Genomic DNA, 11660 nt, shown 5'->3' on the forward strand with positions numbered 1-11660 from the left:
AGGGGGGGCATGGAGGAGGGATTTACACTGGAACAGCAACAGGAATTTCAATAACTTTATTTTTGTATAGAGAACAGTCAGGTTTGGCTTTTAGGTCAAGATCAATCAGCAACCCCCCCATAAAACATATCAAACACTTATTTCATCTTTTTAAATAGACACTTGTCCTCTGTATTATCAGGACTATACGCAGTACAATACAGTGCAAATCGAGGTTAATATTGCAGATTATCAGAACATCGTCCCTTTTTTTTTTAGATTTAATCCCAACAAAGGCTGAAGAAAGTGGCATTGTCCATCATTCTTTAAATAATCAAGTAAATAATTCCTTTTTTGTTTTCCAGAACGAGCACTTCACATTCTACTGACTGTGTTTTCTACATTTCTGCATGCATGATTTAAAATAAAGACTCGTCAGAACGAAGAGACGTGGACCTAATACTGAGTATCACAACAAAGCTGCGTTGCCATTCTTTTTTTTTTTAAAGTGTTGCATAGCTGTGAGCATTATAGATACAACTCTGCCTGTTCGGCCAGAAGCCACAAAACCTTTGGAAGATAAGAATAAAACTTAACTTCTATATGTAGGATGATCAGCCCGAGGAACAAGTGTGTCTCAGATCGGTGTTCTTACAGCTCCTGGAGAGCCAAGGTGGCTGTTGTTGCTTAAAAATGAATACTGGTTAAGGGAGTGTGTTAGTGAATATTAATATTACCAATAAAACCAAAATATGCTGTTTTGAGGTAGCAAACTGGGTCATTTTGGATTTAAAAAGAATAATAATAAAAATAAGCATGGAATACTTACATTAGGAAGCATTCAGACATTCTACTCTGTTCATTGAAACAATTTTGTCTTAACTTTTTGGATTTTGAAAAACTAGGAGAGCTCAAAGCTTTGGTAACCATTAGCATAAAACCCACAGTGTGAATATGCAAATATATTTGTAACGTTATTCTCAAACACAAACATGTAATGACAAGCAAAAATGGGAAAAAAAAGAATAAACTTGACACAAACGGATGAAAAAAGATGACACATGGGACATTGCTGCACAACACCGAAGCCTCATTCCTTCAGTTTGCTCTCGAGAAAATCCTGAATTTTGTTCATTTTCTCCTCCTGCTGGTCCAGGAGGTCCAGGATGACGCCCATGGGGGTCTTCTTCAGCCCAACACCCTCGATCTTGTTCTCCAGCCTGTTTTTCATGTTGCGCAGTCTCAGGGAGGCGTGAATCAGAATTACTGCAGAGGAAAATAACACCATAACTACACAAATAATCCAGTCTGAAAAATAAAAACAGCATTTCACTATTAAAACTTCGGATTTCTTTTTTCCGAATCCACCTAAAAAAAAAAAAACCCACAGGAAAACACGAATGATAGGCCGTTGAGTCAGATGGTAAAGTGTCAACATATCATTCACTCCAGTGCCAGACAGATACTGAACACATGACATCAACCAGTAAATGTAGTTCTGCTTATACTGCCAACACATGGTAACGCATCAACACTGGCAGCGAGGCGCACGTCTCCCAGGATGCGATTAAGGGCTCAGTTATCCACCCTGATGTCAGGCTACGGTCACTCTGAATATCCAACAACCGCTGCACTTCAAATGTACCCGACAAAGTCAAAGAAAAGTCAAATCTTTTGTGTCGGTAATCTGTGGAAACTCCTGCTGCCACAATGACAGAGAGCGCTTGTTCACCCAGAGAGAAACCTCAGCCGGGCCCCACCAATGACTCACTGGACCTGAAAAGTGTGTGTAGAGTCGCTTTGAAGGAAAGGGAACATGACACCGCTGCATGCGTTCAAAATTCACGTTATTTAAATGGGGCTGATCTGATAATGCCCAAATCCTTTTCATTTATCGAACCAGGCGGCGCCTAGCTGGGCTCCAAGCGCGGCTACGTCAGTCACTCCTTATGTGAAGCAGGTTAACATCAGCTACACGTTCCTCTGAGTGAAAATGCTGTGTGATGCATAGAGACTTACAAAGCAATGGGAATGTGATCCCGAAGATGAAGACCATGACACCCCCACACAGCGACAGCAGAAAGTAACTGGTGACCATGACTCCAACAACAAACAAAGTGGGATTCTTCTTTTTGAAATTCTTGATGATGGCCTTGTTCTCTCCAGCCCACACTGCACCCATGAAGACCAGAGCCACCACGGCTCCCCCCAGAAACATGCCATATGGGTTCAGGAACCTGAACAGTGAAAAATGGAAGCGTCACATTAAACAGGAAACTGAATTTAAAACAGCACAATCTGCTGGTCGCTTTCTCTGCACATCCGTGTGCTGTCTATTCAGATATCGCGTGGAAAATGGAAGAATCAATGGTGTTATCACGTGTATAAAAACACCCAAATATGAAGGTTAATCACAACTGTGGGGGCAGCCTTTAAAGTAAGCGTTGTTACTGGCGTTTAAGAGACAATTCGCCTGAAAGTTATGGTCATTAGATACCAAATGTTTGACTGCTACACAGTAGGCCAAAGAAAGACACCGGAAAAATGCCAGGGAATTAAGTTGATTAACGTGCTTCGATGGTTGTCAAAATAATGGCAGATGTTTGAGGCACAGGCTACATGCTGCTATGGGTGTGGAGAGATAAGGTATGCAGGCTAGTTAAACATAGTCAGTGATGCTAGCATGCTAGGGCTTACCCTACAATGAGGAAAACCACCAGAGCCACCACAAAATAATTGGTTTGGTAGTACATCAAGTTGCTTATCACCCTGTTGTTCCATTTAGCTAAATCTCCGAACTCGGGTTTGGCAAAACGGTCCGTTCCGGGGAAGAAATCATCCCATTGTCTGAGAGGAGCAAGCTCCATTTTAGCAGCCATCTCTTCAATACGTAGTTCAGCAACACGCAAACACAAACAGAGCTCCACGCGCTGCTGCGTGATATTTGACAGGTCAGCTGATCTGATCTGAGCTCGAAGGGGAGTTCCGCGACGAACGACAGATATCGCGAGAGTTGGCCTATTGGAAACTACTTTGAGAGGGCCATGCCTGCGTCGGCGAATGCGCAAAACAACAACGGTGCTTGTCTGTATGTCTGTGGAGGTTCTACGTCATCCAGATCCTGGTAAACTAACTCTGGTAGTTATATTTTAGCAACTATAGTTTCAAACGGAATCTTAGCCACTGGATTGTCTGAGTTTGAAATAGTCCAGTTGCTAAGATACAGCTGCCAGAAAAAAGCTTGGGTTTTTTTTTTGGTTTCGTTTTGAAATGATAAACATCTCACTCAAAAATGTTCTATCGATATGAAAACCAAAGAGCAGCGCAAATTCAAATGGGGGGTGGGGGGGATCACACATCTCATCACGAGATCAAAATAGATTTTAAAAAGCTTGAACGAAATCAAAGTGCATTAAAAAAAATTCATGTTTCTATATATTTTCTTTGTAGAAACAACCGTATTAATCATTTTCGTGGAAAAACATTGGTCGACAGATCTACAGCAAAATACGCACGAGCATTTGCGTGGTTTACGTTTTGAGCGCAGGTGTATTTTTGTTGCAGGGGTGGCGGCTTTGCGCAGCTTTGACGTTCGAAAACGTCACACCCACAATCGAGGACATGGGACCGTGAAAGTATGGCGGATGCCGAGGAGCCGTAAGTCGCAATGGACGAAAAAAATCAATTTATGGGAGTAAATTCCCATGTTTTGTCCTTACCTCGGCATGTTTGAACATGGTACGCTTTCTTCTTCCAGGGAGAAGAAAAGAAGGCGAATAGAGGACGTGACTGAGAAGTTAGTGACGAATGCTAAATAAAGGTCTCTGACGGGCAGCAGGTTTACGTTGCAGTTGTGCAGCGACTGCTGGGCCAGGAGACGCGAAAATAATAAGGATTTCCTTCAAACACGCACAAAATCTCCAAGATCACCGTGGTCTATGTTCACCATTTCGGTGTCATAACGCGGAGGGCAAATACTGCCGTGCTTCACAATCATTTGTGCCAAAATAATAGCAAAGCAGCGTTAGCTGTGCTACATACACCCAGTCACTGTTTAGTTGTAACAGTTTGAATAATTAAAGACAGCAGCACTCTAGTTTATCCTTATATAGCTTTAGTTGGAATGAATATTGCATCAGTAGGTGAACAGTATGTCTCATCATAAAGTGGTAAATCTACTATTCATTATCTATAACTACTACTGCACATTTGCATTCAACTGAGGCGCCAGTTCTTCATAAATAAAAAGGCTCTTTGGCTTCAGTTTACTTTTAAAATAGACAATCTGACACTTTTTTTTTTTTTTTTTTTTTTTTTTTCCTACCCCTCAGATACATTTGTCCACACAGATTCCAAGCACCTTCAGAGACGTCATGTTTAATCTCCAGAAATGTTAGTAAAGCAGCAGCTAAGAATCTGTGAATTGTAATAAATGTTAGGAAGAAACCGTTTGGCTGAAGTGCAACGAAGCAAAGTTCAGTTTATTGTTGTGTCGTCCAGAATGGCTGTTGATGGTGGACACGCGGGCATTGGTTGCGACTGGGATGGCCGCTGGAATCACGTGACGAAGTTTTTGGAGAGGACCGGCCCATTCACCCATCCTGACTTTGAACCGAGCACTGAGGTGACCCCCTGATGAACCGAGACCTTTAATGGACTTGTGTGGATAGGGATGGCTCACATCAGATTACAGTTTTATTAACAGACTGTTTGATTTTATGCAGTCTCTTCAGTTCTTGCTGGAGAAATGTAAGATTCTGGTCATTGGAGCAGGAGGACTTGGATGTGAACTCCTCAAAAATCTGGTAGGACACTGAACTGGAAATGCTGCTTAAAAATCTGTTCTCCAAGTCGTTAAAGACCTGGCAGACGTGTGTGAGCGGCACTCCATCCTGCCCGATTCTGTCTGATGAAGTGTTGTTGTGTTTTAGGCCCTGTCTGGGTTTCGTCTCATTCATGTGGTTGACATGGACACTATTGACCTGTCCAACCTCAACAGACAGTTTCTTTTCAGGTGTGTTTTCCTTCTGTTTTAGTGTTTAACAAGATCGATCAGATGTGTGTGAGAGATAATCTCACTCTCTGTACTCCACATTATTGAATTACCTTTGCTTGCTTCTGCTCAGACCCAAAGATGTTGGACGACCAAAGGCAGATGTGGCTGCCGACTTTGTCAACAGTCGTGTTCCTGGATGCAGAGTGGTCCCGTATCCTTACCGACAGCCACGGTGACTGTAAAACATATCGTAAAACACGATCTTGAATTTCTTTTTTAAATCCCCTAACACAAAGTATGCAGTCACTTTAAAAAGATCCAAGATTTGGACGAGGCTTTCTACAGGCGTAAGTGTTTGTGCGGCAGCATCGGTGCATCGGCAGGAGCACCTGAGAGGGTTTCAACCTGTGTAATCTTTTTCTTAGAGTTCCACATCATCGTCTGCGGTCTGGACTCCATCATTGCCAGACGCTGGATGAATGGGATGCTGGTTAGAGACCACGCTTCGCTTTTTCGCGCCTTGACCTCGGACCAGTGTCTGTAGTTGGCTGTAACTGTGATGTCATCTTCAGATATCCCTGCTGAACTATGAAGATGAAGTTGTGGACCCCACCTCCATCATCCCCCTCATTGATGGAGGGACTGAGGGCTTCAAAGGAAACGCCCGGGTCATCTTGCCTGGCATGACGGCTTGTATCGAATGCACACTGGAGCTCTATCCTCCACAGGTCAGCTCTCTTACCAATGTTAATATTTCCCCCATTAGTTCAAATCCATCGATCTTTTAAGCAACTGTGTCACGTCGCTGTAACTTTATAACCCACAGGTCAATTTTCCAATGTGCACCATTGCGTCAATGCCCAGGCTACCGGAGCACTGCATTGAATATGCAAGAATCTTACAGTGGCCCAAAGAAAAGCCATTCGGAGGTAAAATGGACCTCCATTTTTGTCCATGAGCTGTGCCTGACTGCAGTAACAACCTCAGCGGTGCTGTCCTTCAGATATCAGCTTAGATGGAGACAATCCAGAGCACATCCAGTGGGTGTTTGAAAGGGCTCAAGAGCGAGCCTCCGAGTTCAGCATCACCGGAGTGACGTACCGACTCACCCAAGGTGAGTCCAAGGACCTTCATCAGTTCACTGTTCCATTGCTGCTTTGTGTGTCACACTCTACACTTATTGTGTCTCAGGAGTCGTAAAGAGAATTATTCCGGCTGTGGCATCAACTAATGCTGTCATCGCTGGTAAGAAAAAAAAAATTCTTTTTACTTTGTGGCTGAAGTTCAGAGATGACAAATCTAGAGCCATGCTCATGGACAGTATGTAGATGTGGTTTGATGCTTTGTCTTTGTCTCCGTAGCTGCCTGCGCCACAGAAGTCTTTAAAATAGCTACGAGGTTAGCAACACAACAGGACTGTTGATTTGCTGCCCTGTGAATGAACCTAACTAACCCTCCGATTTAACCCCGCAGTGCGTATGTTCCTTTAAACAACTACCTGGTGTTTAATGACGTGGATGGACTCTACACCTACATGTTTGAAGCTGAACGAAAGGTTTGTCGAGTTGGTTTTTGGTCTTTTTTCTGTACATCCCACAGCGCGGCCGTGACCAGCTGTCCCCTGTTTCCAGAAAAACTGCGCTGCGTGCAGCCAGGTGCCTCAAAACCTCCAGTTCCCCTCCTCGGCTAAATTGCAGGAGGTTCTAAAGTACCTCACCGAGAACGCGTCTCTGTGAGTTGTCTTCTGAAGAAACTGTTCAGCTGGGAAAGGACAGTTAAAACAGGAATCTGAATTGTTTTTGCAGACAGATGAAATCCCCAGCCATCACCACAACTCTGGAAGGGAAGAATAAAACACTGTATTTGCAGGTAAAATGCAGTTTGGAAGTGAAAACAAAGGCTGTTTTTATCGCTCAGCTTGCCCTTTATTGGCAGGCATTTTGAAGATATTCTCTTTTTTTGATGGCTTTGCTTTGTTGGGACTAAACCTTGTTTGTCTGTCATGGAACACAAGACTCTCCTGTGTTATTGTTGTCTGGATTACTGATCAAAATCAGGAGCAAAAATGATTATTTCAGTATTTCCATTCACCATTGAAGCATGATTGTTAAATTAAATGTGTATATATTTGTTCTAATATTCCCATTTCCTAATTATTATTTTAATGGTTAATTGATACGTTCCTGTACGAGTTACACACTAATTTTGATCACAGAACTGTCTATTGTGTGTGTTGTGATTAAAACCTGACTCCATTTTATTTCTCCAGTCGGTTAAAGCCATCGAGGAGCGAACCAGGCCGAACCTGTGTAAGACGTTAAAAGGTAAGCAGCTCTGAGCCGTGCTCTCTGACGTCCAGCCCAGCGTGCACGCCGCGTGACCTCTGTGTTTGTGTGTGGCGCTGCAGAGCTGGGCTTGTCTGACGGGCAGGAACTGGCCGTGGCCGACATCACCACGCCTCAGACGGTCCTCTTCAAGCTCAACTTCATCACCTGAGCACCCAGCTCCTCCGCACTGACGCCGACTCCACAAGGTTACTGGGACGCTGCAGTAGTGAATTTCAACTTTTCTGGGTTACCACATAATCACGAAATCATTTAGGTTTTTTTTTAGCAACATTGTTTACTTGCTTGTGTATTTGTGTTGCGTTGTCAACTGTATATTGTAGCCGTTTCTGTCAGTTAAGTGAGAATAATGACGTGCACTATGCTGAATAAAGTTTTATTATGGCTGTAGGAGCCGGGCTGACCTGGGTTATTTGGCCTCCTTGCAGCACATCACAGTATCCACTGTTGGAAAGTCCGAAAAACAAACGCGAATCAGTCGATTTGACTGCAGAAATCCTGCAAAGTTAGAATATCTGAGGGTGGTTTACGTCTATAAACTGGTCTTTTGGTGCAAATGTTGAAAAGATTCCGAGAGATTTACTTTTAAACATTCAAGTGAGCCATCTGACCTAAAACAGGTCCCGACTGATTATTAGGGATTATTATTATACTGGAGCTAAATGTTTCAGTGTGAAGCTTCAACTGTGCTGCTTCAGTAAGAAAACAGGTAAAGCTGATGTTTATAGCCTGCAGCTCGCAGAAAGCCGAGTTCCGTGTGTGTGTGTGTGTGTGTGGGGGGGGGGGGTTATCCCTGCACTGCCGCGTCAATATAGGACTCTCTTTAAGCTTCTTTGGGCCTTAATGAAAGTGGCCGCATATTGTCCGGCGGACAGATGGTTTCTGACTTGATTAAGTTTTAATTTGTTGGACAGGAAAAGCTGGCAGGCTTTGCTCCCCCCGCGTTCACAGGCAAGCGCGTCTCTCGCACCAACATCCTCGGAGCCGCCGAGCGAGGTGCTGAGGCGTGAAAGGGGGGACTGTTATCACAGCTGAGGGGGGGGGGGGGGGGGGGGACTTGCGAAAATTGGCTAAGAAAATTCTGCAAACTTGATGAAACGATGAGGATTCTGCAGCGGGACACGTCGGCGGAAAAAGGTGAGCCCTCTCTTAATTTTGAAATTGTGATGTATCGTTTGCATCCAGCGCGTCCAGGCGGCGCAGTGTGACGTGCACAGTTAACCTCAAACTTCATTATAATTAAAAAATTCAATTAACTGATTAGTCAGCGGTCGAAAGTGACCCGCGCAGCAAATTCCAGCCAAAAATGTCAACCATTAATTTGTGTCCGGCGTTTTCAGTGTTTACTGTTTAATCTGCCCCCGCGTGCAGCAGGTCTTTCCACGCTAATGCATTCAGCTGTCGTGCACTACCATCTTGCATGCGCGCAGTCGTGTTTTGCTGACTTGAGCGTCCCCGTTTTTCCTGTGACTCATGAAAATGGTTTTAAAGGCAAAATTTAGCTGTGAGTGACATCAGGTTTGCTGCCAGGGGGCTGCCGTGAGTCAGGAGTGTGTGGAAGGCCCACTCATCCGCCTCACACTCCATTCATTTATTATTTACTTGCTTATTTTTCCACCATTTTCGTCTCATTTGGAATTCACATTCATTTGCCAGACGCCTTTGATAACAGTTATTTTACATCTGTGCTCATGCAATGTTTGTGCGCGCGTCTGTGTGCACATGCTGATGCCTTTATTCCTCTGCAGACAGATAAAAACATGAATGTGATCAGATCTGTTCGACCATCCCACTGGGGTCTTCTGCTGCTGTGCACAGCAGCCTTCTGCAGCCAGCTAGTGGCCACTGGCAACCAAAGCTCCAGAGGCCAGAGAGGTAGGTGGCAAACTCAACCGGACCACTTGAACTCCCTGAGAGACTCATTATGGCTCCTGGTCACCAGCCTGGGCGCCGGGTTGATGGTTTCAGCAACAAAATGAAACTTGGGTAGAAACGTGCGAAGAGGTTTAACCTCCTGGAGCGTCGACATGGCTGTTGCTGCTCAGTTGACACAATATTCTTTTTAAAGTGTATTTTCATAGAAAGCCAATGTCCTTTATAAGCTTTGGTGCCTGTAAAACACTTTATGTTTAGCGAGGATTCAGCCTGATCTTCTAAAATGGTCGATTTTGCATCAAATATATAGTGAACCAGATACTCAAGTTCCCGGGAAAAAACGATCTTGTCTTTATTCACACATCACGGATGTGTTTGGGATGCTAATCCGGGAATTCTGATTTGCATGTTTCACAAACTGCTGCCCCAGAATCGTTTTTGGAGATTCAACGTTGGTGCGTTTATATCCGCTAGGTGGCGCTGCAGCTCCAACATCTGACATCGCTGAAAAAGCCTTTGTCTGTTTATGACAATTTGAGAATATGAAAGAAAAAGAAAAAACATTCTCAATCTGCCTCTACTTACATGTAAATACACAGTGTGGAGTGTTTATTCTCCCCAGAAACGGGCCCATTTCTGCTAATTCGTGTCCCTTAGGGTCAGAGCAGGAGAGGACAGGAACGTGTGAAGTGGTAGCTGCCCATCGCTGCTGCAACAAGAACAAGATTGAAGAACGCTCTCAAACTGTCAAGTGCTCCTGCTTCCCCGGACAGGTGGCGGGGACGACGAGGGCTCTGCCCTCTTGTGTTGATGGTAATGTGACCGGGGCCCTTCTGGCCTCTATGAAGTCAACATTTTTCCTGTGCATTTTTCAAAGTCGCATCATCTCCAGAAGCCCATGGTGGGCTCGCTGTCAACGACTATGGAGTGTTAGCTGTGATTGTTGTCCCCCCGCATCCGTGTCCGTTTCATATGACCTTCCGTGACGCCTTTCTCCACAGCTTCTATAGTGCGTCAGAAGTGGTGGTGTAACATGGAGCCGTGTGTCGTAGGGGAGGAGTGCCGAGTTCTCCCTGATCTCACCGGCTGGTCGTGCATCTCAGGGAACAAAGTCAAGACCACAAAGGTGAGCAGAGGAGCCGCGTTAGTCGTGAAAAAGCCAAACAGGACGTCGCTTCAGTGCAGGATTTAACACCAAGAGACTCTTAAAGTATACTCTTAGTCTACTAAATCTGCTCCTTTTGTATCACACTGGTCGTGTCTAGATATCACAAAGGATTATTTTATTAAATCTCAGCCTCTGATGCTGAGGGATTCCCTGAACCAGGGGGGTCAGGAAACATAATTCTGTAATCTGCTGAATGATGAGGCCAAGAGGGCACACATGAAATAAGCCGCAAGCTAATACGCAACACTAAAAGTCACGGAATTAAATCTGACAGACACTGTTTTTAGAAAAGCGTCCTCCAAAAAAAGGGGACGTGTTAGCGGTGAGCTAAGAGGATCTGATAAACGATGCCGCATTTCAGATTTATCTTGTTAATGTGACCCAAACGAAGGAAACCAGAGCTGCAAAAGAACTTTATTGTTTTGATTTGCTCCTTCCAGGTTTCACGGTAGCAACTCTGTCCGATCCGGACTGACCCGGGACGCCGAGGACAGTGAGGGCCTCGTCTGACAGAGCAAAAATAGCATGAATTTCATTCCTCCCCGCCTAAGCTCTGTTTTGGTCGGAGCTGATCAGTTGTAGGGAAGAATCTTTTAGGGATACAAAAATAAAGCGGCAAACTTTGCACGCTCCGTGCTGCTGCAAAGCCTGTCGCAGCGCTTCATATTCCGATCACAATGTGGTGCACGCAGGAGTTTAGGTGGCCCTGCCTGCAGAACCTGCCAGGAAAAAGGGAGCATTTTTTTATTTGTTTGTTTGTTTTTTTAGGGGGGGGGGGGGGTCATGAGAATGTGAATCACAAAGTCTGTTCAAAGAAGAAAAGGCACAAATACTAGAAATTTATGCTCGTGTGGCGTTCGTAGACAATGCCGCACCGTACACTTACTGTGAGCTCTGTAAAGAGGTCAGATCCCCTTGGACTGTTGCATACAGAGAAAACACACACACTCTCTCACACACACACACACACACCCAGGCTGTGTTTTGACTGGTTGGACAGGCCGCCACCTGCAAGGCTGCGACTTCACGCACACACGCACGAGGCTCCGATGCAAAACAAGGAGTGTTTGAAATGCTAATGTTGTGGAGAACAGGCAGAGGAGCTTCTTCACCGCTGAGGGTTTTCAACCTGTGGAGGGGAGCTCAGCTTTAGGTAGCAATGGGGAGGGGGGGGCTCCTAGAGAATGTTCGTTAGCGACAGAACAGGATGATTGGGGTTATTACGCGTCACCGGCTGTCCCCACTTCCAGCAGTAACGCTCCCAATGAATCCGCTCCGATAGCCTCTCTATTATCCT

The 11660-nt window shown here is 44.8% G+C and overlaps 3 protein-coding genes across 6 annotated transcripts; 2 read left to right on the forward strand and 1 right to left on the reverse strand.

Moving 5' to 3' along the window:
• Positions 1 to 41: 41 nt before the first annotated feature.
• LOC101073283 (PRA1 family protein 3) lies at positions 42 to 2943 on the reverse strand. Its single transcript, XM_003963451.3, has 3 exons — positions 2677 to 2943; positions 1999 to 2216; positions 42 to 1245 (listed from the first exon to the last, which is right to left on the reverse strand). The coding sequence occupies exons 1-3, from the start codon at positions 2856 to 2858 to the stop codon at positions 1070 to 1072; spliced, it is 576 nt and encodes a 191-aa protein (XP_003963500.1). The 5' UTR covers positions 2859 to 2943; the 3' UTR covers positions 42 to 1069.
• Positions 2944 to 3002: 59 nt separating this feature from the next.
• uba3 (ubiquitin-like modifier activating enzyme 3) lies at positions 3003 to 7713 on the forward strand. 3 transcript variants are annotated; one of them, XM_011602668.2, is made up of 19 exons: positions 3003 to 3103; positions 3544 to 3636; positions 3737 to 3775; positions 4480 to 4603; positions 4704 to 4784; positions 4911 to 4993; positions 5106 to 5186; positions 5279 to 5322; positions 5401 to 5465; positions 5548 to 5703; positions 5802 to 5904; positions 5979 to 6089; positions 6167 to 6220; positions 6337 to 6373; positions 6449 to 6530; positions 6607 to 6707; positions 6781 to 6844; positions 7245 to 7299; positions 7383 to 7713. In XM_011602668.2, exons 2-19 carry the CDS (start codon positions 3617 to 3619, stop codon positions 7469 to 7471), a joined length of 1389 nt encoding a protein of 462 aa, XP_011600970.1. In that variant the 5' UTR covers positions 3003 to 3103; positions 3544 to 3616; the 3' UTR covers positions 7472 to 7713. The 3 variants fall into 3 exon arrangements, with proteins under 3 accessions (XP_011600970.1, XP_011600972.1, XP_011600973.1); XM_011602670.2 differs by lacking the exon at positions 3003 to 3103 and adding an exon at positions 4311 to 4371 and having other exon boundaries at positions 3557 to 3636; XM_011602671.2 differs by lacking the exon at positions 3003 to 3103 and having other exon boundaries at positions 3581 to 3636; positions 3737 to 3799.
• A 667-nt stretch (positions 7714 to 8380) lies between these two features.
• LOC115249178 (chemokine-like protein TAFA-4) lies at positions 8381 to 11089 on the forward strand. Of its 2 annotated transcripts, XR_003887885.1 has the most exons (5): positions 8381 to 8457; positions 9069 to 9195; positions 9853 to 10008; positions 10197 to 10321; positions 10804 to 11089. XR_003887885.1 is itself a non-coding variant. In XM_029833912.1 (4 exons), the coding sequence occupies exons 1-4, from the start codon at positions 9012 to 9014 to the stop codon at positions 10813 to 10815; spliced, it is 477 nt and encodes a 158-aa protein (XP_029689772.1). In that variant the 5' UTR covers positions 8537 to 9011; the 3' UTR covers positions 10816 to 11089. The 2 variants fall into 2 exon arrangements, 1 of the variants encoding a protein (XP_029689772.1); XM_029833912.1 differs by lacking the exon at positions 8381 to 8457 and having other exon boundaries at positions 8537 to 9195.
• The last annotated feature ends 571 nt before the right edge of the window (positions 11090 to 11660 follow it).

The sequence above is a fragment of the Takifugu rubripes genome, chromosome 3 (genome assembly GCF_901000725.2).
Source record: "Takifugu rubripes chromosome 3, fTakRub1.2, whole genome shotgun sequence".
Classification (NCBI taxonomy): domain Eukaryota; kingdom Metazoa; phylum Chordata; class Actinopteri; order Tetraodontiformes; family Tetraodontidae; genus Takifugu; species Takifugu rubripes.